The sequence below is a fragment of the Epinephelus fuscoguttatus genome, linkage group LG21 (genome assembly GCF_011397635.1).
Source record: "Epinephelus fuscoguttatus linkage group LG21, E.fuscoguttatus.final_Chr_v1".
Classification (NCBI taxonomy): domain Eukaryota; kingdom Metazoa; phylum Chordata; class Actinopteri; order Perciformes; family Serranidae; genus Epinephelus; species Epinephelus fuscoguttatus.
Window position 1 is genome coordinate 10,748,796 of NC_064772.1, and position 27,243 is coordinate 10,776,038.

The 27,243-nt window shown below is 39.8% G+C and overlaps 1 protein-coding gene across 1 annotated transcript in view; it reads left to right on the forward strand.

The window, feature by feature from the left end:
• The window catches only part of LOC125882063 (cadherin-12-like), a 146,623-nt gene that overhangs the window by 66,727 nt on the left and 52,653 nt on the right, over positions 1-27,243 (forward strand). The window contains exons 3-5 of the mRNA XM_049565700.1: positions 17,018-17,312; positions 22,099-22,218; positions 25,233-25,400. Coding sequence (XP_049421657.1) covers positions 17,018-17,312; positions 22,099-22,218; positions 25,233-25,400 — 583 coding nt within the window. The remainder of the gene's footprint in view (positions 1-17,017; positions 17,313-22,098; positions 22,219-25,232; positions 25,401-27,243) is intronic.

Genomic DNA, 27,243 nt, shown 5'->3' on the forward strand with positions numbered 1-27,243 from the left:
GGCGAAACAAATACCACAAAGACCAAGTTACATTGCAGAACAACAACAACGGACTCTACCTTGTGCCAACATTTTTATTTACGCAGATATGTATCACGGCAACCTGACGCAACCAAAGCGTCTCAGCTAAAAAAAAACAAACAAAAAAAAAACCAAAACAACGCACCCTTTATTGCACCTCACTGCACTTCTGTGTTTTGCATTTATCACTGAACAAGTATTTAACAGTTAAGAATTCCTCCAGTGTTCATTGTTCAGAAGAAATTATCTGCAGAGGTCTCTTCCTCTCCAAATCAAACGGACTAGGTGATTGAAACTGGTAAAAAAAACCAATATTGAGCAATGTATTTCAAATGCTGTTTGGCATCTCGGAGACAAGCAACTTGCCCACCACATGCTATTGTGTGCTCACCCCTTTTCCCTGATAAGCTAATGTGTGCTCACCTTTTTGATCCACACGTTCAGGAGTTTTTTACTGGGAGCCGAATTTTCCGCAGGGGTCTCCTTTCCAAAACAAATGGACCCAGTAATTTAAACTAGTAAAAACACTGAATGAAGCAGTTTCATGTTACAAGTCAGCATTTCTCTGACAATATTTGGCATGTGATAACTTCATATCCAGATGTTCAGGAGATTTTCACCACAAGCCAAAGGATCCGCAGAGGTCTCCTCCTCCAAAACAGACAGACCAGGTGATTAAAACTAGTAAAAACACTGAATAAAGCAGTTTCATGTTAAAAATTAGTATAACTCCAACGCTGCTCTTTACAGATAGGCTTTTAACCAGTCCCTCCAGAAAATCGCGATCTTGTGATTGCAATAATTAACGCAAATGCAATGAAAGTCCACAATATTTCCAGCCAACTGGAAGTCGTCATTTGAAACTTCATCAGACGTGTCATCAAATGCGCTAATGTCATTCGGTAAGGAGAAACTCTCTGTATTGACATAAGAATTTGCACTGTTTAAATACATACAATATGTGTTGAATGTATTAAAATGTTATGTTTATAGAAGATGTAGCTTACATGTTGTTTTACAGTCATATTGTATGGTTTGAGAGCTACAATATTCACTCAGGATTTTTTGCAACATTATTGGAGTCCATGTTTTGAAACTAATTAAATAAAACTAAAGAAGAGAACTATAAAAAACATTTGCAGCTATTTTTGTAATGTTCAGTATGATTATCATAGCAAGTGATTACATGACTTAATCTTTTGGAGGTAGTATTTTTTTATTTTTATTTTTTTATCCTTTTGTTATTAGCCGCAATTTTTGTCATTTGCCAAAATTTCCCGCCAAAAAAATCACATAAAAATGCCAGAATTTTCATCGCAATTTTTGACAAAATTGGCTGCATATTCAAGTGGGTTTTTTTTGCCGTGAGATCCTGGAGGGACTGTTCAACTACAACGGCCAACGCAAATATGCAAATGGGCCTATCTGGAGCCAGTGTTTGGTTTGTTCATTCTGGGCTACTGTAGAAACATGGCAGTGCAAAATGGCGATCTCCATAAATATGGACCTGCTCCCTATACAGATACAAATGGCTCATTCTGGGGTAAGGAAAACACAAGGTAATTATACACAAGAAAACGTACTTGTATGATTCCAATTCTGCTGATACATCCCCCTAAATCCTACACACTGGATCTTTAATTTGTTTCAAAACTATGTCATTTTTGTCACTTAAAAAGCAACAATGATGGCTTGAAAAGAGAGCTTATTCATAAAGCATTAAAATCAAGATAAATGAAATAATTTTAAAGAAAAAACAATTAAAAACGGTGGCTATATGAAATACCATGCTGTTGAGCCACCCTTGATCACCTCAGGCAAAATTCCATCAGCGCGACAGCCTTACAGACTGTTTCACAAGTCATGGGAACAAGATAGCAAGGCACTGTGCAAATCCCTCTCAAAGAGGACTAAACAAATTATACACTTGGCAAAAATTGAGGGATATGGGAATTGTTCCATTAAAAAAAAATAAATTAAATAAAAACTCACCAACGCTGCAGCCACTAAGCTCAGGAAGCAAAAATCATATCCATAACAGCACATGAACTGAAGGTTAAAGACAAATCCAATCAATTTAGATAAAGTCACACTTAGGACCTATAAAAAGAAAAAAAGTCTCAGCATCCTTCACTGCAACACAGAGCATGCGGCGGCATGCAGTGGCATGCTCCAATGCTCCGTTTCACACACTTGCAGACAAAAGGTCGCTCATTTAAATACAAGTCAATAAACCACTTTTGCTAGAAAGGGCAGCCCCGTTTCTCCTACAACTTGTTTATTCCCTTGCTTCCCGCCTGACAAGGAATGACCATCCTTCTTTTTATTGATGGCTCTTCCTCTCAGTCCCACCCCACACCTGGCTGAGATTTATTACTGATGTGGAGCCTGCAATTTAATCTTTCAATGAGGACCTATAAGAAGGACATAAAAACCTTTTCAACAAGACTTATGCACCAGGCCCAACAACGAGAGATTCCATCATCTGACCGTATGAAATTTACCAGCCTTACCAGTGATGGCGTGTTCCGCGTTGTTAAATATGGTTCAGTTTAAATGCTTTGGAATTTAGCTGTAAAATGCATGAAAACCTGAGGTGGCTTATATAAAAGCAGCAAACCTGTTTACACACTTTGGTGATGATAGCCACTGTAGTAAACTACCTCACTAGGAGTGACTGCAAAGCCAGCAGGTAATTAAGGGCGACTCCAAAATCACAGGCTTCATAACTTGATTGCTTTGCTTTGTTTGGTGCAGAGGTCTATTCAGTGACCTACGGCTAAGCAAGGCGACGGCATGCAGAGTCTGAGCAAACAGTAATCTTGTTGATCTATTCATGACATATCCATAAAGCATGTCTAATGTAGTAACTGACTGTCACACTGACACAATACTGCAATCACTGACACGGGGAACATAACATAACACACGCAATTAGATGACCCTTGACTGTGTTGTTAGGAGTGATTTAAAAGGAATTATACTCAGCGATATGCGTATGTGTTTGAATGCCCCTGAAGACACGGCAGTAAATGTGTGGATTATTTAAAATGTGTATGAAACACACTGCTATTAAATGCTCATGCACGCTCTTATCCCCAAATTCATCTGGAAATTTGTTGCCTAAGTAATTCACTGTCAAATGCAACGTAATTTGAAAGGATTGCTCTCCTGAAGGTTATGCATGAGGTGTGCCGACGATTCAGCCGCTCGTTAGAACATATTAAGAGGTTGAGGGCATTTACAATTGTAATGTAAGTTGATGATGAATGTTGCGGGGAAATTCCAAGAAGAACATCTGAAATAAAAGCTAATGATGCCATTCATCTGTCCTGCCAAAGTAATATATTTCATATATTTTGTCCTCATGGGTAATGGACTTTCCTCCTGAATTGCCTGGATCATATTTCCAAACGGTGCGCTAATGCCCCAATCAGTATCACTTACTACCCTGGTCAACGTTTTCCATTTGTTCCTTGACATTGATGGGCAATATTGTTGTGATTCTGGGTAGAAAATTGCATTCTGTATGTTGTATCAATATCACTGTGTTGTTTAATCAAGTGTGATATGAGAAAAGGGAATCAAGCCTTAACCCCAGGCTCTCAGATCAATAACAATCCTGTACATTAATGTGATATGTCAAAAATCATTTGACACCATGTTATTTGCTTAGAAAAAACTAACATCACATGAAAACACATTTTTGGAAACTTTTAGTTAGTATAATAACGCTGCTTTTTATAGAATACTATTAGTTCCCGGGACTGTTGACCTAGGTGACAGTTATATCAACAACCATGTTCACACTCTTGATGAATGCCTGTCTACAAGTGCAGCAGAGGTGCGCGGAGGGAGAACTGAATTTGAATTGTGCTAATACGGCTTCAGAGGTGAAAACAACTCATCGGCTTCTATCTGCTGTCACACACCCAAGGCTATATCTGTCAATCTATCCCATTTGGTCGTCTCCTTTTCTCTCTCCCTCTCACACATGCACTCACATACACAAACACATATATACATCCCTACACGTTTTCCGTGGGTGCATATCTACCACTATAGCCTCCTGTGTGTGTGTGTGTGTGTGTGTGTGTGTGTGTGTGTGTGTGTGTGTGTGTGCATTTTTTCCCTCCATCCCCATTACCTGACTGAGGCATGACACAACCCAGATAGCGAGCTCTGAGCTGTCAGCAGCAAAGAAATGGCTCGCGAGCCAATATCGATCAGCTATAATAAGCTCGCAGCATTTGACACAGTGTTTTCTTTCTATCAGCTGCTCACCAGTACACGGGCTGCCCGCGAAAAACTTAACACGCAACCAGCAGTCGTGATGTGGTATGACACTAGCACTAGCCTGACAATGCACGAACTTGGAGCCACCTACAACATACAGCACCAGTATGCCAACAGTGTGCCACTCTGTCATCACACTGCTGGGCTGGTAGAACAGTGGTTGCATGGTGTTTGGATTGAAGGGTAGTTTTAGACCTGATAATGAGTAGCAGCATAAAAATAAATTCATGACAGCAGTGGGGCCAGGGATGCATGCAAAGCCCCAATGGATACAGAATGATTTACACTGATTAACAGCATGTAGTATCTCTCCTTTGTCCAGCCTATTTCTCCGAGACATAACTGAGCTCAGTACAACACCAATATGAGATTATTTTCTCATACTTCTTAAATTAAGCTCCTGAGAAATAGCCTCCTCTTGTCTCAATCCAATCCTAATTTAGGATCTGAAAATGCTCTTTTTCTTCTCTCACTGCAGTAACCTCTATTTGTCTAAAATAATTGGCTCTTTAGATCAGAGTGAGATCCGAAAGAAAACTTGATCGGCTAATAAATGAGCCTGCACAATTTCAGAAATTTTGTCTGAGTGATCACATTCAAGTCTCAGCTCTGTATTTTATCTGTTCTCAGAGTTGAGAAAGCTCAGATATGAGCACAGCAAAAGGACTCCTGCTGCTTTATTATTTTGTTCCTTATTTCTCTGAGGGGGGTTAGGAGAAACAGATCAGGATTTAGTAATCTTCAACGAAGAAGCAGATTTTTTTTCTTGGGAGACAAAGAAGGGACTACTGTGAGCAGCAAAATTTTCCTCTGGCATTTGCTTCACAGACCAGATATCTATGCTGTAGAAGACAAAAAAAAAAATACTGCTTAATTTCAGTTGGATTACAGATCAGAGTCCTGCATCGGGTTTGCAGTACCCAGCAGGTGACCTTGTAATTTGTGTTAATTTAATTTCCTGGTTCATTTCTGAGTACCTGGAAAAAGAGGGGTGCTTCAATCATGTGACTGACAGACATGTTAACTGTGGAGTTATGCTGCTCTGTATAGTAAAAATAAGCACAAGTTTTCATTTAAATTATTTTTCTGAATTACCTTTGTTTTAAAATATACTATCCTGTTCACATGTGTGAAATGACCCACAATGATCACTTTAAACATGCTTAATCCATTATAGAGTGCTGACGTCACGCCCCTTTCGGTAGAGCTCATGGGACCTTAGATTGGAAAAAATATGAATGGCAGTGAATGAGGAGAGCAATATTATCTTTTGTTCCCGTTTGAGTTGCGAGTTGAAATCTAAATATGTTGTTAATGAATTTAAAACATAAATTTTAAGGTCAAGAAAGTCATACTTTGTGGTAAAACTGTTGAGATATAAGCTTCCTGCAGCTTGGCCTGAAATTCCACCGTTTTATGATTAATCGATTTATGATTGAAGATGTCTGTGTGTTTTGTGCCAGGTTGCAGTCACTCCAAGCTGCAGGAAGCGAGTGAAAGCTATGACGTCACATACGCGACTGCCTCCTGTGTAGTTTTTCTAATTATGTTTTTTTCAAACACTTATATCTCGACAGTTTAACCACAAAGTATGACTTTCTTGACCTCAAAATTTATGTTTTAAATTCATTAACGAAATACTTGGATTTCATGTCACAACTCAAACGAGACCAAAACATAATATTTCTCTTTTCATTCACTGCCATTCATATTTTTACCGATCTAAGGTCCCATGAGCTTCACCGGAAGGGGCGTGACTTCGGCACTCTATTTCCTGCGGCGGGGGGACAGGCAAAGTGACCTGTGAAAATGACACTGGGGGTGTTTTCAAAACACCCACATTGTTGACAGAAAGTTGAACTCGCCCACCCTCATGCAGACCTCCTGTCTGTTTCTGTAAGCTGACACCGTTTCCCTCAGTGGAAACGAAGCTTGTATTGACTTGTATTTCACAGATAAGAAACAATAAATTGTGGAGACAGTTGAGCCTCCACTAAAATAGCATTTTAAGTCGTGTGTGATTTATCCTGGCTTCATATGAACAGAGGAAATCTCCGCTCGTCGCTAGGCTAATGTATACCATGTAAAATGCCATAGGCTGGCGCTAATAACAGTAGCATGTTGTATTTGTTTGGAAAATGTGTTTAGTATAAGACAGTTGTTTTGTCAGTGAATCTTGTGAGTTGTAACGGAGCCAAACTATGTGCTGTTACCTTTGTTAAGTGTTGCTGTTGTCCCTGGTTTTATATGAGAACAGAAAAGATCGCTGGATGCTAGGCTAGTTTATGCAATGTAAAATGCCATAGACTTGTGCTAATAATGTTAGCATGTTGTATTGGTGGGGGAAATGTATCCAGATAAATAGTTTGTCTGTCAGTTCTGCGATAAAATAGTGAAGCCAATTTGCGTACTTGTGTTTGAAATTGTCTCTATTAAGCCATATTTAATGTGTGTTTTGAATCAACTATATAAATAAGGTTTTACAGCACTTAACACAGTCGTCCACCGCTGACTAGTGTTTTGGAGGTGTAACTGCAGACTGGTCGTGGGAAAAAAAATGTGCACGTTATTTTCACATCTGCAGAGGTGTGTCTGTGTCAATCGATTAGTTGAAGATTATGTGCGACTTCAGTCGACCAAGATTTTCTGTAGTTGACTATAGCCCTAGTTATTATAATATTTGTCATTTCAGTTTGGGCTGCTGATGTTGCAGAGCCAGGTCAACTTGCAGAACTGATTGGTCATACTGTAGGTGCAGGTGCAGGTGGCGGGGCAGGTGCACGTGCGATTCCGGTTTGGGAGCAGACCTTGAAAATACATGTGGGACTCTTCTTTACACGAGATAATATGCATACATATTTAATTGCATGTAAGCACGAGGCGAACAAGTACGATCCAACGCTTTTCAGAATGTCTACTGATATGTGAATGTACTTGCCGATGCGAGGTTGCTGGGCAATCCACGGAACAATGTTGGCTCGCTATCAGCAAAGAGTTGTGGCTTCCATATGCATTCCTGAGAGGAGCTCCACATAATCCTGGGTGCAGAAATCCAATTACAGCATTTTCTACAGCGGTTGGTTACATTCTCCTCTGAAATCACTCAAATTAATCAATATGCTGGTTTACTGCATAGCCAATGAGAAACCATGTGCTGCAAATCCTGCAAGTAACAGGGAACACCGCCCTCTCTCAAAGCCAAGAATTTCCTTATAGCACAGTCACTGTCCTAAGAATGTGACTATTCCACTGCCAGTACGGATGAGCCATCATTCTTCCCTTTTGTCCCAGCAGATGAGTAGCTTCAGTCAATAGACGTGTTTTTTGTTAATAGGAGGTGAATAATGGTTCTGCCGATATTTGTTTTGACAACACTGCTGACGCACTGGCTGGCCATCTGCATTGCCTCAACTGTTCCAGAGAGGGCAAGATGGCCTAATGGCTAGAGAGAGCACTGTGAAAATTATAGGTCACGGCTTTGAATCCTACAATGTCTAATGCATGTCCATAAAACGCCATAAATCCTTGCAAAATGAGGTTAAGCAAGACTCTGAACGGCGACATGATCACTGAAACACCCATTACACACAAGCATTAACTGTCTAAAATGTAAATGTAAAACGTTCGACAGTCTTGAAAAATTGTGAACATAGAGAGACGGGAAAATAATTCTGAATGCAAATATAATGACTCAAACAGATGGTGCGAGTTCGGATGGTAAAAAGGAATCTTATTTCAGTTCCTTGCACTACCTGTTTCTTTTTATAGCTGCCATGTCAACTGGTACCCTGAGCAGAGCATCTTGCTAATTATGCTTATCATGAAAAATGGAGTGTAAAGACATTTTCACCATAATACGGGCGCACATGATCTCACCGTCTCTGCGAGCCAGCTCTCATTCAGTCACTCTACACATGCTTTATGTTAACCAAAAGTGTGTTTGCTTTGCTGGATCGACATAAAGCTATATGCCATCATTTTAATTCTGCACGCATAGACACTGTTTTGTTGACTCGTGTATTAGAAATTGGAAACAACTGTTACAGGGAAGGAATGGACAATTGTTTCCTCCTCTTCAGTAAAATCACTTAGGTTCTTTTGACATACTGTTAAGATGGTTGTAGCTGTGATTCTGCCTCTTGTCTGTTGAGCCCAATGGGTGTTTTTTAGTTTAATAGAAGCCTTCCCTATTAATGAATCTTTATATATAATTGATTACCATTGTTAGAGTAATGGATTTTTTAATTAATATCAGTCAACTTTCACTTATAATTAATGAGGCAATGTGCCTGTTCTTTTTATTATTTGCATTTGCATTTTTCTTTTCCATCTTTAATTGTGCACTTCTAAATCCATTTGCAGGTATGTCTCCTGGGGACTTGTATTGAATAAACTGCAAATATGAAAAATATGCTCCAAGTGTTTTTTCTTTCTCTTGTCAGTCAAAGGATAACCAAATATAAACAGCCTATTAATCATAAATAGAAAGTGATAATTTATTCAATTGTATGCATAAATATGCCCACAATACATAGTATTTAAATCCAACTTCAGTGTTTTGTGTTCATCAGGGATGCACCGATTCATTCAGCCAAACATTAGGGGCTGGCAATGCCAAAAATGTGGTATGATCCAAGTAATACAGGGCCAGAACTGCCAATATTTATACAGTACAGATATTCTCTAATTTTTAAAAGCAATTTATGTACTTTCATCAGGGGAAAGCAGTGTGTCACAATGAGGTGAATAATCATTCTGCTAAAATAGCAGCTAATGACGACAAATTACAGTTTGAAAATGTTATCTTACCATATAATGACGAAAACTCTGTCTGTGTGTCTGTGGGTGTGTCTGTTCCATGTTTTTTTTCCTCACTGACTTGGTCAATCCATGTGTGAGAGGATGCGAATGAAGCAATATTACATCAATTGGCCAAAGGGGGACGCTATAGCAACCGATTGAAATTGCAAAATTTGAATGGGCATATCTCATGCCCCGTATGTCGTAGAGACATGAAACTTTGCACAGAGATGCCTCTCCTCGCGAGGAACAAATTTGCCTCAAGAACCCATAACTTCCGGTTATATAGATTTTCCACCATTTTGAATTTTTTGAATAACACTTCAAATCGATCTCTTCCTAGGAAGTTTGACCGATCTGCATGAAACTCGGTGAACATAATCTAGGGACCAATATCTAAAGTTCCCTCTTGGCAAAAGTTGGAAAACTTACTAAAACTGAGCTTCTATGGGGCATCGATAGCGTAGTGGATAGGGCCGGCGCCCCATGTATAGAGGCAATGCCTTGCTGCAGTGGTCGCAGGTTCAATTCTGGCTTGCAACCCTTGGCTGCTTGTCAAAACCCACTCTCTCTCTCACCCCATTTCACTCTGTCCTGTTCATTAAAGGCAAAAAGCCCAAAAAATAATCTTTAAAAAAAACGAAAAAAAACAAAACAAAACAAAACAAACAAAAAAAAAAAACTGAGCTTCTATAAGGCAATGAATATTGCGGAGGGTGTGGCTCATCACATAAAGGTGTATAACATCTCAAGGGTTTCACCGATCACCACGCAACTTTGTAGGCATATGACCACACATAATCTGAGGGGACCCCTCCATTATTGACCCCATCAAACAAAATGGGGGAGCTAGAGAGCTAATTTCTTATCTAGGCCTAACCGCCATATCGATTTTTACTAAACTTGGTAGATATGTAGAACAGGACGCCTAAAGGTGACTGGAGAAATTTAACTCTAATTGGCAACTGGGTGGCGCTATAACAACAGAAAAATGCTTAAAAATGGCTAAAATGTGACCGATCGCTGTGGCTCCCCCTGTGGCCGAATGCTTTTTTTTCTAATAATTTTTGGTATGAGTAAGTCATGGTATCATATGCTGTACTCAATGGGTATGGACTAGTATTAACAAATGTTGAAAATCTGATTTGACTAAAATATACATTTCACTATATACTGCTGTGAAGCTTGCAATAATTAATTTCAGAGAGTGTGTCAGAGAGATGTTGATTCAGCTCTACAAAAGGTATAGACTTCACTGTAAGGTGTCTGTTATTACGTCCACCAGGAGTGGGTGACAGATAAAGATGAGCTTCCTGTAATGTAATGCAATTACAATCTGTATGTCACTGTGTCAAAAATCCTCAACAAAAACTGAACATTATATTTTCACATCCATGTTACAATTTGTGTTTGAGTGACATGTTTTCTGTCGACAACATGTTTTCCTCAGCTTGGTCTAACAAGTAAAAGATTGTGGACCCTATTATGACTACACTGTTGCAACAGTCCATCTGCCACTCTGATCTGTCTCGTATACGCCACAAGCAAAAGCAGTAACAACTTTCATCATGCTTACGAATGAGATTGTTGTTCACTGGTATTGTCATGTCATCTGCCTAATGGGACAAAACTGACAGTCTAGTTCAAATGATGCCGTGGATCATGTGAATGGATTGCAAAAGATTACGGGATTACAAAACAATAGGAAACAAGATGGATAATAAGTGAGCAGAGACACAAAACAGCTACTCTTGCTGCAGGATCCCGTTACTATCTGACAAAAACATAGGGCACTGGAATGCACAGTGTTTTATTAAAGGCTGGCAAACCTAGAAGCACAAGTTCCTGGGGAGCACCTGAGGGCAACAGCACTCTTTAACCACACTGCTGACAGCCAAAAGGCCCACAAGAAATAGTTCCCTTTCATTTGGCTCAACCGAAAATGCATTTGTTTGATGATTGCATTTTGTCTGTATTATCTATGAACCAATCCATCCCCATGTGTGTCTATATTTTACAAGTCAAAGTTGATAAATGATTCAGATAAAAACACTTACAAAGACTCACACAACTCCAGCTCACTTTTGATGTCAAAGGTTTACACATCTGAAATCCTAGTGGGTATTTTCGCTGTGCAGCTTCACCTGCAGACATGCCAGACCTGCCATTTCACACAGCCATACAGTGATAGATAACTACAATCATTACTGCTCGAACAAGTACTTCCCAATTTTTCTGATGGGAGCATTTTAATTAGAGAAGGGGCTCTCTGCCCAGTTGATTTTACAGGTGACTGTGCAACCATTTCCCAACAAAACCGGATTCAAAAACACAACACAAAAAGTAAGCAACCATTGCCAATAACACTGCCACAGGCATGCACAACCACAGCCACACACAGGCAAGCTTTTAGTGCAGCCAGTGACCAAGATAACGGCACGGCGGCCAAAACCCAAGCAGCATTGAAAAGATCAGAATAGAAAGGAACAGATTTATGTATATAGACAAAAGACATGTGGGGCCATGGTGTATCTGTGCTGCTTGAACCCACCCCAGACCAAAACCATCATATGTCCATTTCCAACTTGCTCATATCATAGCATATCAAAGCATAACATGGCATGACATAGTATAGAATGAAACAGAGAACAGAATAAAGCAGAATAAAATGTCACCTATCTACCAAATACATGCCTGTGTTTATGTGCACGCTCAGACATGCACGTAAGACTGGGCAAATTATGCTTGTCATAAATATGCCACTAACGATAAGAACGATTTTCCAATTTGTCAAATGCATTCAAGGTCACATAAGTAAAATACCAATTTGTTGATGAATGCCATGAACTTTTACTAATTTTGGTAGTTTTAAGTTTTGAAGGAAACTTGGGAAAAATAATTTCTTGATTTGGATCAAATTATCAACACACAGTCGCACAGTGAGTCTATTAATAGTGATTGATTATCGCCCAGCTCTATATTACATACACTGTCACAGACTCATGCTGTTCTGTAGGCTACAGGTGTATTAACAAATGTAACACTGCAGCCGACAGCAGAATAATGATCAGCACGGCCGCTGTTCACCAAGCAGCACAAAATAGAATTAGCAGAAAAAAGCCAGGCGGCTTCCAAGCACCACAATATAGATTAAAACAGTCATGTCCTAGCTTTTGTCTCACACATACAGTCCAAACTCTTCAGAATTCAATTTCTCTAAGTTGACATGAGTAATACCAGATGGCGAATGAACCTCCTGGAACAAGTCCTCAGTCCAGTTCAGGTGCGGAACAAGCCTTTTGTTGTGTTGCTACACCAACAGTTAACATAATTAAACCAAAAATGAGTTTAAACAATGAAAGGTTCTTTGTCAACTGCGTGTCCTTTAGCTAGCTCTGAAGTTATCTCCAGGATTGGCCTCTTTTTTCACAGCTTAATCTAAGTCACTGAAGTGAGCATTTCAGTAATGTTACTTTCAGAGTCTTTTTTTAAAATGCAGTAGAAAGCTCTGTATCTGTATCAAGGTGAGATTAATTAAACTTTTTGTCCACTTATTCTCCTGCTAGCATGTGGTGGGATATTGGTGGTGCAAAGACCGGTCTCTTTATTATGTACACCTTGTTGGTACTGGGTTGGGTCTTCTTTTGCCTCTGAACTGCCTTAAGTCTTGGTGGCATAGATTCAACAAGGTGCTGGAAACATTCCTCAGAGATTTTGGTCCATATTGACATGATAGCATCACACAGTTGCTGCAGATTTGTCAGCTGCACATCCATGATGAGAATCTCCCGTTCCACCACATCCCAAAGGTGCTCTATTGGAATGAGGTCTGGTGACTGTGGAGGCCATTGGAGTACAGTGAACTCATTGTCATGTTCAAGAACCCAGTTTGAGATGATTTGAGCTTTGTGACATGACAAACCATTACACCACCACCACCAGCCTGAGCCGTTGATACAAGGCAGGATGGATCCATGCTTTCATGTTGTTTACACCAAATTCTGAATGTCGCAGCAGAAATCCAGACTCATCAGAGCAGGCAACATTTTTTCAATCTTCTATTGTCCAATTGCTTCAAGCTATTAACATGAACAAGCATTTGAACAGGTGTATCTAATAAAGTGGCTGGTAAGTGTATATATGTGGGATAAACCATACAGGCTGGAAATGTATTTACCATAAAGATGTAGGAATTGCCAGTTGTCAATCAAGGCTTGAGGTGAAGTATCACATACAATATCATAACTTTCCTCATTTTGTCACCAGGCAGTAATTACTGCCAGTAGACTGCGGGGCTCTGAAAAATAAGGGCTGGGATAAACTATGCACTTGTTTCTTGATAGAAATCTTGGCATGGTAATAAGGTGCTATATAGGTCTATATTCACCTGTAAGATGGTAGAAATTGCCAGTTGTCAATCATGCCTTGAAATGAAGTATCACATAATGAGGGTATCATAACTTACATCAATGATTATGGTGCTAGGCTGAGCTCCAGTGCCTACAAACAGTAAATTGAACAGGATACAAAAACTGAACATTGAGGTGGTCGGTGCTGCATACGCTGTGAAAAAATCTTCTTAAATATGTCTTCTTCAAGGAAATATCATTCCCCAAAAATAAGCTAAGTGCTTAACTCGTTTAAACTTAACAATTAGATAACCATATCTAGTGCTGAGGGAAAGATAGAGCTTTTAGTCTGTAATCTTCTTTCTCTTATTGTCAGAGCATGTAGTCTGTGGAGGAGAAGCATATTGCTTACATTATTTTTATGGACAATACATAATCTACATTTCAGATTTTGTGCTCGTTGCATAATAATGCTGCGGGACCTAGTTGTCACCCAACAAGGGTCATGCACTAAAAATAATTCTTATTCATTTGAATAGCAATGAATAATGCACCATGGGTGAGAACATCATAATGCCATGCTATGCTTGTGTGAACTGGGCAATTTGCACTGAATCACCAATTACTCCCAGTGTGCTTGTGTCTGCACATGTCTTGGGTTGTTTTGAACCGTAACCTACAGAGAATTTGAAGCTGCATCTCAAATTTCCTCTCCTCTCCTCAATTACCATGGATGTTCACTGGAAAATTGGCTATGTGCAAATGATAGCTTAATATTTACCTGTGGGGTAAAAAAGAGAGACTGAATTACTAAAAAATAAAGACAGAGTCAGTGTGAGGATTCATTCAGTTGTTAAGTGCATGCAGCTACCCTATGGTTATGTTTAGGTACAGATCATGGTTATGGCACATACAATGCAACTACACAATTTGGATAATGATGGAGTAACAGTTAAGAAAAATGTAAACATTGATTTCAGTTGTGATGGGAGGCAAACTGCAGTCACCACTATGAAAGCTGGATATGTTACAAGCTCAACCACAAACACATACTTTTCCATCTTACATACAGGACACACAGTTTTACTGAACATTGACATTAGGCATGAATTATATGAATCACCAGAGTAAATTATGTCATTGTATGTTCCTGTAAACCGCGGATATGCTAAATTTTCACATTATTGTGTAGGGGATATGTTGAAACTTTACATTCCCTCACATTACAGCAAGGCTGTGGTTAATGTGTGGTTAGGTTTAGGCACAGTAACCACTTGGTTATGGGTAAGAAAAGATCATGTTTTGGCTGAAGATATCCACTTATGGTGACATAATCATGGCTAGAAACACAGCTGTGGCTCTGTAAAAATGTTCACGGCATTATTCCACGAAAAGGCAAAGATGGCCCTGTAAAAAAACAACTGCTTTTGTTTGGTTTGGTTTACGCTACAATAACCACTTAGTAATGCTAGGAAAATATCGTGTTTTGGCTTAAGATATCCACTTTTGGTGGCACAATTCCAGCCAGAAAGGCAAAAATATCTCAGTAAAAACAGAATGCGTTTTGTGGCACTATCCCTGGTGGAAACATCTTGATGAATCTCTATAAAACACCTACGTTTGGTGGCTAAAAAGCAGCTGGAAATGCAACGCCTTGAAACGCCTCACCACGCCTCACCACGCCTGTTGTTTGTAGGTCTCAAACAGTGGTCTGTAGCTTGAAAGTCAGCTCATATGCAGCATTATTTCAGAGGTGCTACTATGATATGTTACCCTGGAAATCCAGAGTTCTTGCGAGAGCACAATTTGAATTTGCTCAGCGAGTCACTCTGGCAATCAGTAATGATGCTCATTACCCATGCCGTTGGAGCCGAGCTGCACCAATCACATCAGTGTATCTGATATAGGCGGGCCAGAGGCGAGCTAAACAGATGATGACAGCGCTGCAACGACGAAGTCCGGAATCAGTCAGTAAACATTGCAAGATGGCTACAGCTGAACCCCAGTTGTTTGAAACAGCTTTTGCCGCTACAATGAACGAGATAGACTTGGCTTTTTCTCCAAAAGAGGAACAGAAGACGGCGCCCGAGTCTTTCCTTTGCAAGAAGGACGTTTTTGCTGTTTTGCCGACCGGATACGGCAAGAGTCTAATCTACCAGTTAGCTCCGCTGGTAGCTAAGCTCTGCATACGTCACCCCGTGTATTGTTCTGATTGGTCATAGTGTTATCCAGTTGCATGCAGTGATATTTTCAAATGCATGCTTGGTGCCAGCCCTCGAGTTGGGCCATTTGCATTACTCATAGCCAGACCCTAAATCTTTTATAGATTTGGGTCTGGATTTCCAGGCTAATGATACATATGAAAAATACAAACATAATGTATCCATTGTGTTGCAGAAACATAAAATGCCAACATTTTCTTCTGGTGACTGGATCGCCCAATGGACATAATTCCAAGGCTGATAAATCAGAATGTGATTACAGGCCAGTAACAGGCCTGTAAACCAACATCCCCAATATTTACTCAGATGACATGAGTTTGACAACAAAATTTCCTATCCAAAAGCAACCCCAAAAGTTGCCATATCCACTCAGTTTTAGCAACACTAGAGGATAGCCCACAGTCAATTATAAAGTGTAGAATTAGAAGTATAGCAGTGCAAGTTATGGAAGCTTTTTTGACAGAGAAAAATGAATCCATGTTACCCGAAGCCAGCAGGTACTCGATTTAGCTGGCTACACTGTATGCCCCTGCTTCAGTGCTTAAAATATCTATTCTTGTCTCCTGAAATAAGTGTGCATTTCAACAGTGTTGGTGGAAATTCCACTCCATTGATAAGAAGGTGAAAAAATCCATATCCATATATGGTGATGATCTCATTGCATTAGAACCCTTAAATATTTAAAAGGCTTTGAATTGTATGACTGATCTCCCCGGAGAGGTAAACATAACTATGTCAATAGGTGTTCTGCCACCAGCCCAGAATGTGTTTGTCTTGTACAAAGAGAGCTGCTGTGGTGCTGGATCTACGTATATTAACAAAGATGTTCTCTGGCTGGAGTAGTGATATTTCTGCAACTGTGCTGAGAGTCATCTGGTCACAGACCTCTGCTGTCAGGTGAAGGTATTAAAAATGGTTCTCTTGGAGTATTTACCTCTAGTATTCAGTCTGATCTATGCCACTTTGTGGAAAAAACTCCTATCTCATATTAGACAAGATTTTTGAGTCATGCTTGAACAGAAATGGGTCCGCGATGTTGAAGAGTTATCACTGCCGCATAATTGCACAGAGAGAATACATTATTTATGAGAGTTTTAGCCTCATTAATCTGTGAAACGTTCTGAAAGTACGATCATTTTATTTTTCTCATGACTTAGTGTTTTGCAGATCTTTGCAGAGACATGAATTTGCCCTTTGATGCGCAGTCAGTTTCCTTGACTGTCTTTGTGAAATAGTGTTCTTTGACAGCTCTTCCCCAGTGCTTTCAATGAATCATTATCTGTGCCAATGTTTGCACTCAACCTGTCTTTTCCCTCTTTTGTCTTGCAGCTGCACACTGACCTCGATAGGGGGGACAATGCAGTGAAGTACACTCTCCAGGGGGACGGGGCTGGCTCCATTTTCACAATTGACCAAACAACGGGGGACATCCATGCCTTAAGGAGTCTTGACAGGGAGGAGAAGCCTTACTACACCCTACGCGCCCAGGCAGTTGATATCAACACCAATAGGCCCCTGGAGCCTGAGTCGGAATTCGTAATCAAGGTTCAAGACATCAACGACAATGAGCCGAAATTCCTGGAGGGACCATATACAGCCAGTGTTCCCGAGATGTCACCAGTAGGTCAGTGAACATCTGCAGTGACTTGTTATATCCACTTAAGATAGATGAACCAGTACTTTGCTTAACTGATTAGAATCCTCAGCACTGAAAGATTTGTTTTCTCCTCTTGAACTACAAAATATAAAAGTTTGAAGAGCATCACAGGTACAACCGCAGGGGCAAAGCTGCCCCCCCCCAAGATTTTGACATTTCAGAGAACCAGTTATTCTTGGTGTGCCCTGGGTATATTTCACAGCTTTGTCTTTATACATTCCCCCCCCCAGGGAGAACAGATCAAGGTAATTCGCTTGGAGAACTGTTCCTCTTGATCTGAATGGCAATGAATCCCGCATAACTCCAAAAATCAGCAGTCTCTAGAGTATGGGTAGAAAAGAAAAACAACATAGCATAGCCCCAATGAAAACTCCAAATCATAAGCTGCTCTGCAACAGTTTACTGTCAAATCAGAGAAGCTTTCAAGTTTATCAAAAACACATCTAGTTCGGCCATGAAAGCAGAGTACAGAGATTAACTTAAAAAAAAAAAAAAAACAACCACCCACAGAATGATTCAAGTAGATCATCGTTAGATAATTGACAGAAAACAAATTAACTTTCATTTAGGTAATTGCATCAACATTGTTATCGTTCAAGGGAATTTACCAAACACTTTCAGAATGTTATCTTCCTGTAATTATGAGATTCATACTTTATCTATCATTATTATTCTTTAGTTTGATGCTGGATAATCTGCAGAAGTAATTTCAAAACATCACTTTGATGTTTAAGTTTCTATGTATGGATACCTGCGATTGTCTTTGACACTTTGAAAGGGATACTCTAGTGACTGAGTAGGTCACTTCCAGAGGCAGAGATATTCTGAGTTTTTAAAAATAATTCTAGCCATGGATAATTTTTGGGAAAGGCTAAATTTGAATTGACAGGGTTTTTTTGTGCATTACTACAATTTGTATACAAATACAAAAGTTGTATGATATTGAATAAATTTGTGCCCCACAATGGCATTTACATATTACATACAGTACAGAACATAATGCATACTTGATGTAAAGTTATGTAGGTTAAGCTTAGAAAAAGAAACATGAGTGTTGATGCAGAAAAATTTGTACTCTTGGTCAGTCTTCATTTTGATGAATAATAAATAAACTCAATGAGCCACTACTTGAATATCTGATTAATACAAATCTGATCAGAGAAGCTTTTGGCACAGCACATGCTTGGACAAAGACAAACCAAAAACATCAAGTAACAGAACAGTTATTCAGCCTTATCATGTGTATTTCACACCTCACACAGATGTGTCTAACACTGGAGTCTAAATATCTGCAAGGTCCTCATCTGACAGTATCTTAACCTTCAGACACTCTGGAGCCTCTGCACAAGCCTGCAGACAGTGAAGGACTCTGAGGCTGAAAGTACCTAAACCGTGACCCTGGATGAATCATACATTCACACAGTTAGTAATATTATATTTAATGACATTCACACTTTCATATTGAATCATTTTTCCATAACAGCTGTCTTTAGGTTAGGCAAGTAAAGTGATGCAGGTTAGGTTTAGGGAAACAAGCATGATGATAACATACCTTAAAGATCACTTGGTTTCACACGGACCCTAACACCGGTGTCTCAGGGGAATGTCCTTTGTTTGTTTAAGCCATCCACCACCCTAACTTGCGTCTTTACATGGAAATTCATTTTTTATACTACTCCCTTGGCACATTGATCACATTATGGCAGCCTTCCTAATTACATGGGTTATACACGAATTGTAGTGTATTAGTTTTCGTAAGTATACCTATAAACAGGAACAAGAACAGCCTGACTTGTTACTGGGATTCGATACCTTTCCAAGCTGGTGGGTCGCGGTCCAAAAATGTGTCTCGGGTCTATTGTGAATGGACCACAACTCACTTGCAAACATGTAAAGATTGCAAAAAAACACCATTTATTTTGCAGTACAGTGAATTTCCAACACAGACCTTTTATTATGAAGTGCTGTTTCCCAGCTACCTCAAAGAAACAGCAAACTAGCTGGACAACATGGTCAAACACAAGTTGTATAGTATATAGCCTATGAGCTAATGACTGAGGAGAAATCTGGACCACTTGGCAACCATTTCTCTTTAAGGTATCAACTGAAATTAGCCAGTGCCAAGTGGTATCGCAACTTCTCCAATCAAACGACACCTGCATTTGATTCTTTTTTTGTGCTCAGATCTAGAAAAAAATGACTAATTGTATGGTTTTGCTTGCAGCCAATCATCACAAGCGTTGTTCGATTTATTGTCATCTGTGGTGTGGTCAAGCATGATGAATTTGACAGAGTTTGCAGTTCAGCATTCCAAGCTACCAAACATTAAAACATACAGTTATACTACATATATTTTATGCAACTGAATGCTTCCATTCACATGACCAGCATTAAATAAAGTAGAGAAAAAGGTAGTGGTACTGGTAGCATAACTTTTTAAAATATGCCCAGTCTTATTTAATGATATGTGGGATCTTTGCAACAATATATAAAACCAGTTTGACTTTTGGTGCTTTTGTGTGTTGAAACTAGAAATTCTGACTGATTAGAAAACAAGACGAAACGCATTGAAGAAACAACCTCCAGTTTAATACATTACTGTTGAAACCATAAAAATCACAAGTAGCAAGGAATAGTGTTGCCATAATTACGCAGAGTGACACCACTATCTGAAATATCATTGCTAAGCATGCAAATTTGAGTTTAAACCAGCCCACTCTACAATTGAGAAGATAGATTTATTGCCAGCACAAAAAAGAATCTAAAGGTTGTTTATACTGAGGGAGATGCAATATAAACATCAAACCAATTACAGTCTTTATCAATATGTATACCAGTTAGACTTGTGTGATCAATTGGTTCAATTAACTGTCACATCCCTCTTGTTGTTTTTGGCTAGATTCCCCCTTGGATGTTTTTTATGTTAGTGGGGCAGTAGAAAAACTAAAAGAGAGAAATGCTGAACATAAATATGCAATAATGGTTGGTAATGAAGACTGATCTATGGCCAAACATTATAAAATTACTCATGGCAATAATCTGGGAATTGCCTCAGAGTAATAATCAGTTTGCATATCCCTGAATCTTGTAGAGAAAGTGACAAATATAGAGAAGTATTTCAGTGAGTTGCCTGAAAAAAAAAAAAAATAAAATAAAAATCTAATAGCGTCAAAATGTCTTGGTTTCACAACTTGTCTACAAACTTGCATTTGAAATCTGAGATTTTTGCATGCAACTCTGCAGAAGTCTTTTCCCAATTGGATCAGTCTTTTGATTCTTTGCTCTTCCTCTTCGTATCTGAACAAAAAGAAATCTGTGTACGCTGTGCATTGTGCTATGTTAATTGGTATTTCTCAGACCATTACATTCATTTGTTGAATATTGTGATGTAAACAACATTTAATTAAGTCAGATAGATAATCTATATTTTGCAAAACTGGTCTGCATTCTCATCCCGCGTTTATCAGCAGTGACCTTTGAAGCCATTTCCTCCACCTAGCTCTCACTCACACACCTGAATTTCCATAATTGCAGGAATAGAATTTATTCGGCTTGTTTATTGTCTCTCACCGAGGGTAAAGGCTGTTGTCTTTGTCGCCTGGAAACGCGTAGGTGTCTGCCACGCTTAAAGGCTTTTAAACTTTCACTACATCTTGAGCTCATGGAGCTGTGGCTTTCCTCTCCCTTGCCAAACTGAAAATTGTGTTACTGTATTATCTCATCTATTGTATATTTGTGTTGGAACACGATGCGGTCCTTCTCTGGTTTGTCTAATCAGGCATGTGTGGCTTTGTTAGGATGGATTGAAACACTAATCTCTCTCACCTAATGTTTTAATGCCATTGTTACCATCTGCCCAGACTGCAAAGCCTATTTAATAAACAGCCAGTTCTTTAAAGACAACTAGGAGCTTACCAGAATTTAAATTGACCATGGAAATGTCATCCCTGTGGTCAGTGTTTTGTGTTCGTTTAAGCATACCACAAATCCTGCAGCTGAAAAATCTTTTATGCTCCATGTTGTTAAGAAAGCCAGATGTGGGTATGTGATTGATGCATGGACATATGTGCAGTGAGCTGTCTGCCTGCCTGGGAAGGCATCCATGTCAACCTGTCTGTAAGTAGTCTGTCCAAAAAATCTGCCCATCTGCCCAAGAAACACCAGGCTTATGTCTTGGACTTATAAAAAAGTCAAGCTGACAAGGCATTTAAAGCTGAAAACTTTGGATTGAATCTGTTAAATTTAAATACATGCTAAATAAGGAGTGTGCTCAATACGAGCTAGTTAAAGAGGATGAGCCAAACCTCCAACAAGTAATTATTCTGTCCCTCTTACTGCAGGAGTTTGGAAGACTGCCATCCTAATGCTATTCTTGCCATGGCCTGTTGTTGTTTTAATGGTAGCATTGTTTAATGAATGGTCGCACAAGAGCTTTTTTTCCCTACCCTTGCTTTACTTTTTTAAAATAATGCCCACTTAGTAATGCTACAAATGTGCAATTCAAAACATACATCAGGAAAATTGAACAACAGCCCAACACGTCCTTTCCTCCTCCATACGCCCCCTCGTTGCACTATATCAGCGACTCTGACTGCTCAGCATTAGCTGTACCTTCCTCAGTTGTGATTCATCATTCATTAGTGTCAAGTGAGATCGTTCAGTAAACTGATGAACTTCAAACAGTTTGGATTGCGGCCTCATGAGGAAACAAATTAAGTCAAAGTCAATATGTCTTCCCGTTCTTTTCCCCTAGGGACGTATGTGACGCAAGTGACAGCCACAGATGCAGATGACCCTACCTATGGAAACAGTGCTAGAGTGGTATACAGCATCCTCCACGGCCAGCCGTACTTCTCTGTTGACCCTAAAACAGGTAAAGTACTCAACCTCGCTGATTTATGTGGCAAAACAGTTATTGAGGCAGTAAAGTTCATAAACATCTCTACACTTTACTTTAAATATGCGAGCCAACAATAAGTACCTCTGTTTTATGTGCACCTGGCAATTGCAGTGAGGCAATCGTGCAGTGAAATGAGGTTATCTAGACCATTAGTCTTGATTGATATGTATGATTGTCTTCTAAACAGTGTGTGCTATATACTATAGTGTGGACCACTGCTGGCATAAATCATGAGAATAAAACTGGTCCCAGAATTGACCCCTGGGCCACTCCGCAAATCAGTGGGCTATAAAAGGACACATGCTCTCCAATAAAGACAGTGAATTATTTATTTGACAGGTTTGAAATAAAGGCTCCAGCCCAGCCACCAGATGAAAATGTTGGCATTGTCATTTCTGCAAAGCACACAGACTTTGGATTTGAATGTTTCAACTGTGTCATATCAACGTTTCTAGAATGAGGTAGTATATGAGCTGACTTTGTCATCTGGAGGTGGAGGGGATGGTGTATGGCATGACATTAAGGCGAGATGCCTGCCAAGCTTCAGATCACTGCAGACCACAGTTAGAAAACAACAAAACAGGTTTTGATTTAACAGGTCATTGCTGTGTCCAGGCACCAAATGTGGTTGCTTTGTAGCAGTTCAGTGGCTTTTTAGGCATGAAAAGCAGTTGTCTTTTCCGAGACACTGCTGCTTTTCCGGCCAAGATTGCGGCACAAGAAGTGATTGTTTTTTAGTGAGACATCGCTGCTTTTCCTTCCAGGATAGTACCACAAGAAGTAATTTTTTTATAGAGACATCACTGCTTTTACTCTACTGCCTGGATAGTGGCACATAATCATCATTTTTTTGGTGAGATATCACTGCTTTTCCTGCTGAGATTGTGGCATGAAAAGTGGTTGTTTTAAACAGAAACATTGTTACTTTTCTTGCTGCAAAAAGTCATTGTTTTTTGGTGAGAAATCACTGCTTTTCTTGCTGTGATAGTGGCTTAAAAAAGTAGTTTTTTCCCTGATATGGCTGCTTTTCCTGCCAGGACATTACCACAAAAAGCAGTTGTTTTTTGTCAAGACATTACTGCTTTTGCTGCCTAGATAGTGACACATAATCATAATATTTTGGTGAGAAATCACTGCTTTTCTTGCTGTGATAGTGGCTTAAAAGTAGTTGTTTTTTTCCGACATGGCTGCTTTTCCTGCCAGGATAGTACCACAAAAAGCAGTTGTTTTTATCGAGACATCACTGTTTTTACTGCCTGGACAGTGGCACGAAACTGCTTGTGTTTTTTGGTGAGATGTCACTGATTTTTCTGCCCAGATAAAGGCAGAAAAAGTGGTTGTTTTCTACTGTGACATTGCTGATTTCTGCCCGGATCATGTCCCCCAGTCTGGATATTTTAAGCCAATGCATGTTTTTTTCCTACCCATAACAAAGTAGTTTCGTGCCTTAACCTAACCATGTGTGACTAATGTAACAAACATAACAACCAAATGTAATGCATCTGTTATTTGCAAAAACAATGCCAACATTTTCTGGGTTAAAAAGGTACAGCACAAGAAATGAATATTATCAAAAAACCATTAAAATACACTGTGAACATTCAGGCGATTTGCCTCAGAGATGGATAAATACAAAATGTTTAATGCACTATTTCCTTTAAGTACAGTAGCTCTAAATATAGTTGCTATTTTGCTGGGGTTGAGGAATGCCATCACTTTCTGTACAAATCAAAATGTCAGGTGAACGCACAAACTGACAGCCTCAGCGTCACGAAATAAACAGCAATTTCAAAACCATCAGTGACTTTCTGAATCTTTCCTTCAAGGATACTGAGTAGTCAGTGCTGTGCACCAAACTGCTACAGCAGGAAGCTCCAATTGAAATCACCAAAAGACAAACAACACAATAACATCCGATGCTGAGGCATTACCATTGTTATTTGGTTATTTCCACATTATTTACACCTGCACTTTGCTGGTGTAGGCAGACTGTGTCACGGGAGGAAGATGGCACTAAAAAGGTTGCAGAGTGGCAGCAAGGCAGGGTATGGCAGAAGCCTGCTCTAAATCTGAAATACCTTCACACCGCCAGTGTTTGCCGGCAGTGGGCTGCCGTTGGCTTACTATCTGGGCCAGTTCAAAGCATATGAAAATAGGTTCATACATATCACACGGGAAGATGCGGTGGAATCTGTTGCTGATTATGCCGCTCATCCCAGAGCTTTACAGAGCGCATACTGAGACTGTATTTCAAACTGATGCTGGAAAAAATCAAACTGTTAAAGTAAATGTTTGCCCTGCTGGGCCCACATCTATCTCCAAAGGCACATCAACAACGGGAACAAACACTGGAGGGGGGAAGGTGAGCAGGGGAGGGTGATGGCAACACCATACATGAATCCCCATGCATGTCACAGAATTATCCTTTTTCAGGAACAGACATTCTCCAAAAACAGAAATTTGAAAAAATAAACACAGTGTTTGATTTTGCATTCACACATGTTTGGGGTCTGCGGATCAAATGCTACATCCTCACTTTCTTACTGTAGTAAATGGAATAAGAAGAGGGGGAAAAGTGCAGACCCACCTATGCTGCCCGCTTCCTTTTAGCCTGCCAACCTCCCACTGACCTAGCTATTAATCTCCAGTACAAACGCTCTCTGATCTCAGGGTCTCTGATCCTCAAGTGAATCATTATATGGCTTCACCAGAGTTCCCTATTGAATGTCAAGTGTCTCCAGTTTGTGAAATGACCTCTATTTCAGCCTTGGTGTGAGCTGCACAAGCAGCTTCTTCCTGGGGAGTGAGCTCCTTAGATGGAAATATATTGTGCAGTTTTTGAAGTAAATTGTGCATTTGGTGTGAAACATATTTCAATGGATTTTATGTTTTTCCCCCCTTTGTCTTATCTCACTATCTCTATCTCTTCCTCTCCTCTCTTCTGTCCTTTATTATCTGTATTTCCTATTAATCTTGATGTACACCAGGGGTTATAAAGACAGCCCTGCCCAACATGGACAGAGAGGTGAAGGAACAGTACCAGGTATTAATCCAGGCCAAGGACATGGGAGGCCAGCTGGGGGGGCTGGCCGGGACCACCACCATCAACATCACCCTAAGCGATGTCAACGATAATCCGCCGAGGTTCTCTAAAAGTGAGTGCCCTGATTGAGTGAGTGAAATATAATTGCTGTTTAACAACACCAACTTCCATTTCTGCAAAACAACAATAATGCAGATGACCTTAAGCGGGTTCGCACATTTTATGATAACGAAATAAACACTGTGCAATTACAACAGGGCAGGGGGTATTCATCACGTCTACTCTCTGTAATTGGTTTTCATTATTTGTCATTATGCGCTGTCGTAAGCAAAGGCCTGTTTATTTAGCATGATTGCATCTAGCTACTACTCCTGGCAAATAAACTAGGGTTGGTGTTATTTCGCTCATGGGGCATCCTTCTATATTTAGATTTGAGCACGATGGTGCTGCACCAGGGATTGAGTCAGTGTATTTAAACACTGTATTTCATCCGGTATTTTGTATAAGCTGCTAAACCAGATTAATTCGATTGTACCGTTCACCAGGTCATGTAAAAAGCTGAGCTGGAAAAAAAAACCTCATTACTGTAAACACATTGATCTGTGAAAGCTTCTCTGCTTATACTAAGCATAAATATTAAATTGTGTGCAAAATGTATTCTGTTCTAAATCAGCAAGTGTATGACAGGAAAGCCAAAGATACTGTTTTGTATTGAAGCAGCCTCTTCAGGTATTTTGATGCGACACCGAGTGGCCTCCTCTGAATGTAAATACAGGCAGTCAGACGGTCAAGCTCCTTTGGCTGCGAGGAAAAGATGATATTTCCATAATGCTGTCACAGCACAGAGGTTGGGGCCAAGTATGGCGGCTCCCCTGCCCTGTCCCAAATCCTCTCTTTGTCGTCTTCTCTCTTCCATCTATAGAAGGCTTACAGGTTAGAAAACAGTGTGGTGGCCACATTAGACGACCTCATGAGATGATACTTATAACATTTCTGCATGAATCAATGACACATCTGTCTTTTCTAGAAATCCCCTTTTCCCCTCCCTAGTTATTATAGATTAAGTATTTGTAAACCGTCAATCCTCTGAATGAATCTCAGTGATGGCACCAGATGTGGTTGCAACTGCAGTGACTGCAATGGTCATGACTAATGGGGGTGTATATAACTGCATGTGGCTCTGTCGAATTATCCTAGAAGCTTGTGAACCCGCTGACAGTGCCATATAACAGCTGTTTGTTAACTTCTCCTAACCTGCAGCTCACCCTGTTTTTGGCAGGAGAGCTGCATCCTAGCTTCAAAAGGACATGAACCTTAAAAAGTCTCTTTAAAATTAATGCATGTCCTTGAAAGTACTTGATTATTTATTGAAATTATAGCAGCCAAATTCATCCATATGCTTCAGCTCCCCTCTCAAAATCCTAGGATCAACACTGAGGAAAAAGCTGAGATCCAGGGTAAAATTGAGGAATATCAAAACGAGAGGGAGAGCTATAACATGTACACAAGTATAGTATTGATTTCAAACATTTAATGCAGCATTTTCCAATAACCTAAGCAAAGGCGGGTGTTTTAGATTTGTTTTTAGTACATTTATTTTGGACCTCCTCCAAGAAAAAAGAAATACCATCTCTGCCAAACAGCTTCCCTTTCCACCCTCCGAGGGCCTTGTGTCTGACACACTGGCTTGTTGTAGACATTAATGCTCAAGTTCATCCATCTTCAAGTTTAATACCATTGTGTGTCAAGTAGCACTATCCTCAGAAGGAGCCTCTGAGAGACTCTCATACATGCCTTTCTCTCCTGCACATCATCTTCACCATTGCTATGGTTTATTTGTCTTATAAGGGCCAAATAAATCAGATTCCAAGAAGCAAATCATGTTTTTCTAGAACTGTTCTTGGCTGATTCATTGTTGCAGCAGATGAATGAGTTTAATCATATGGTGGAATGTG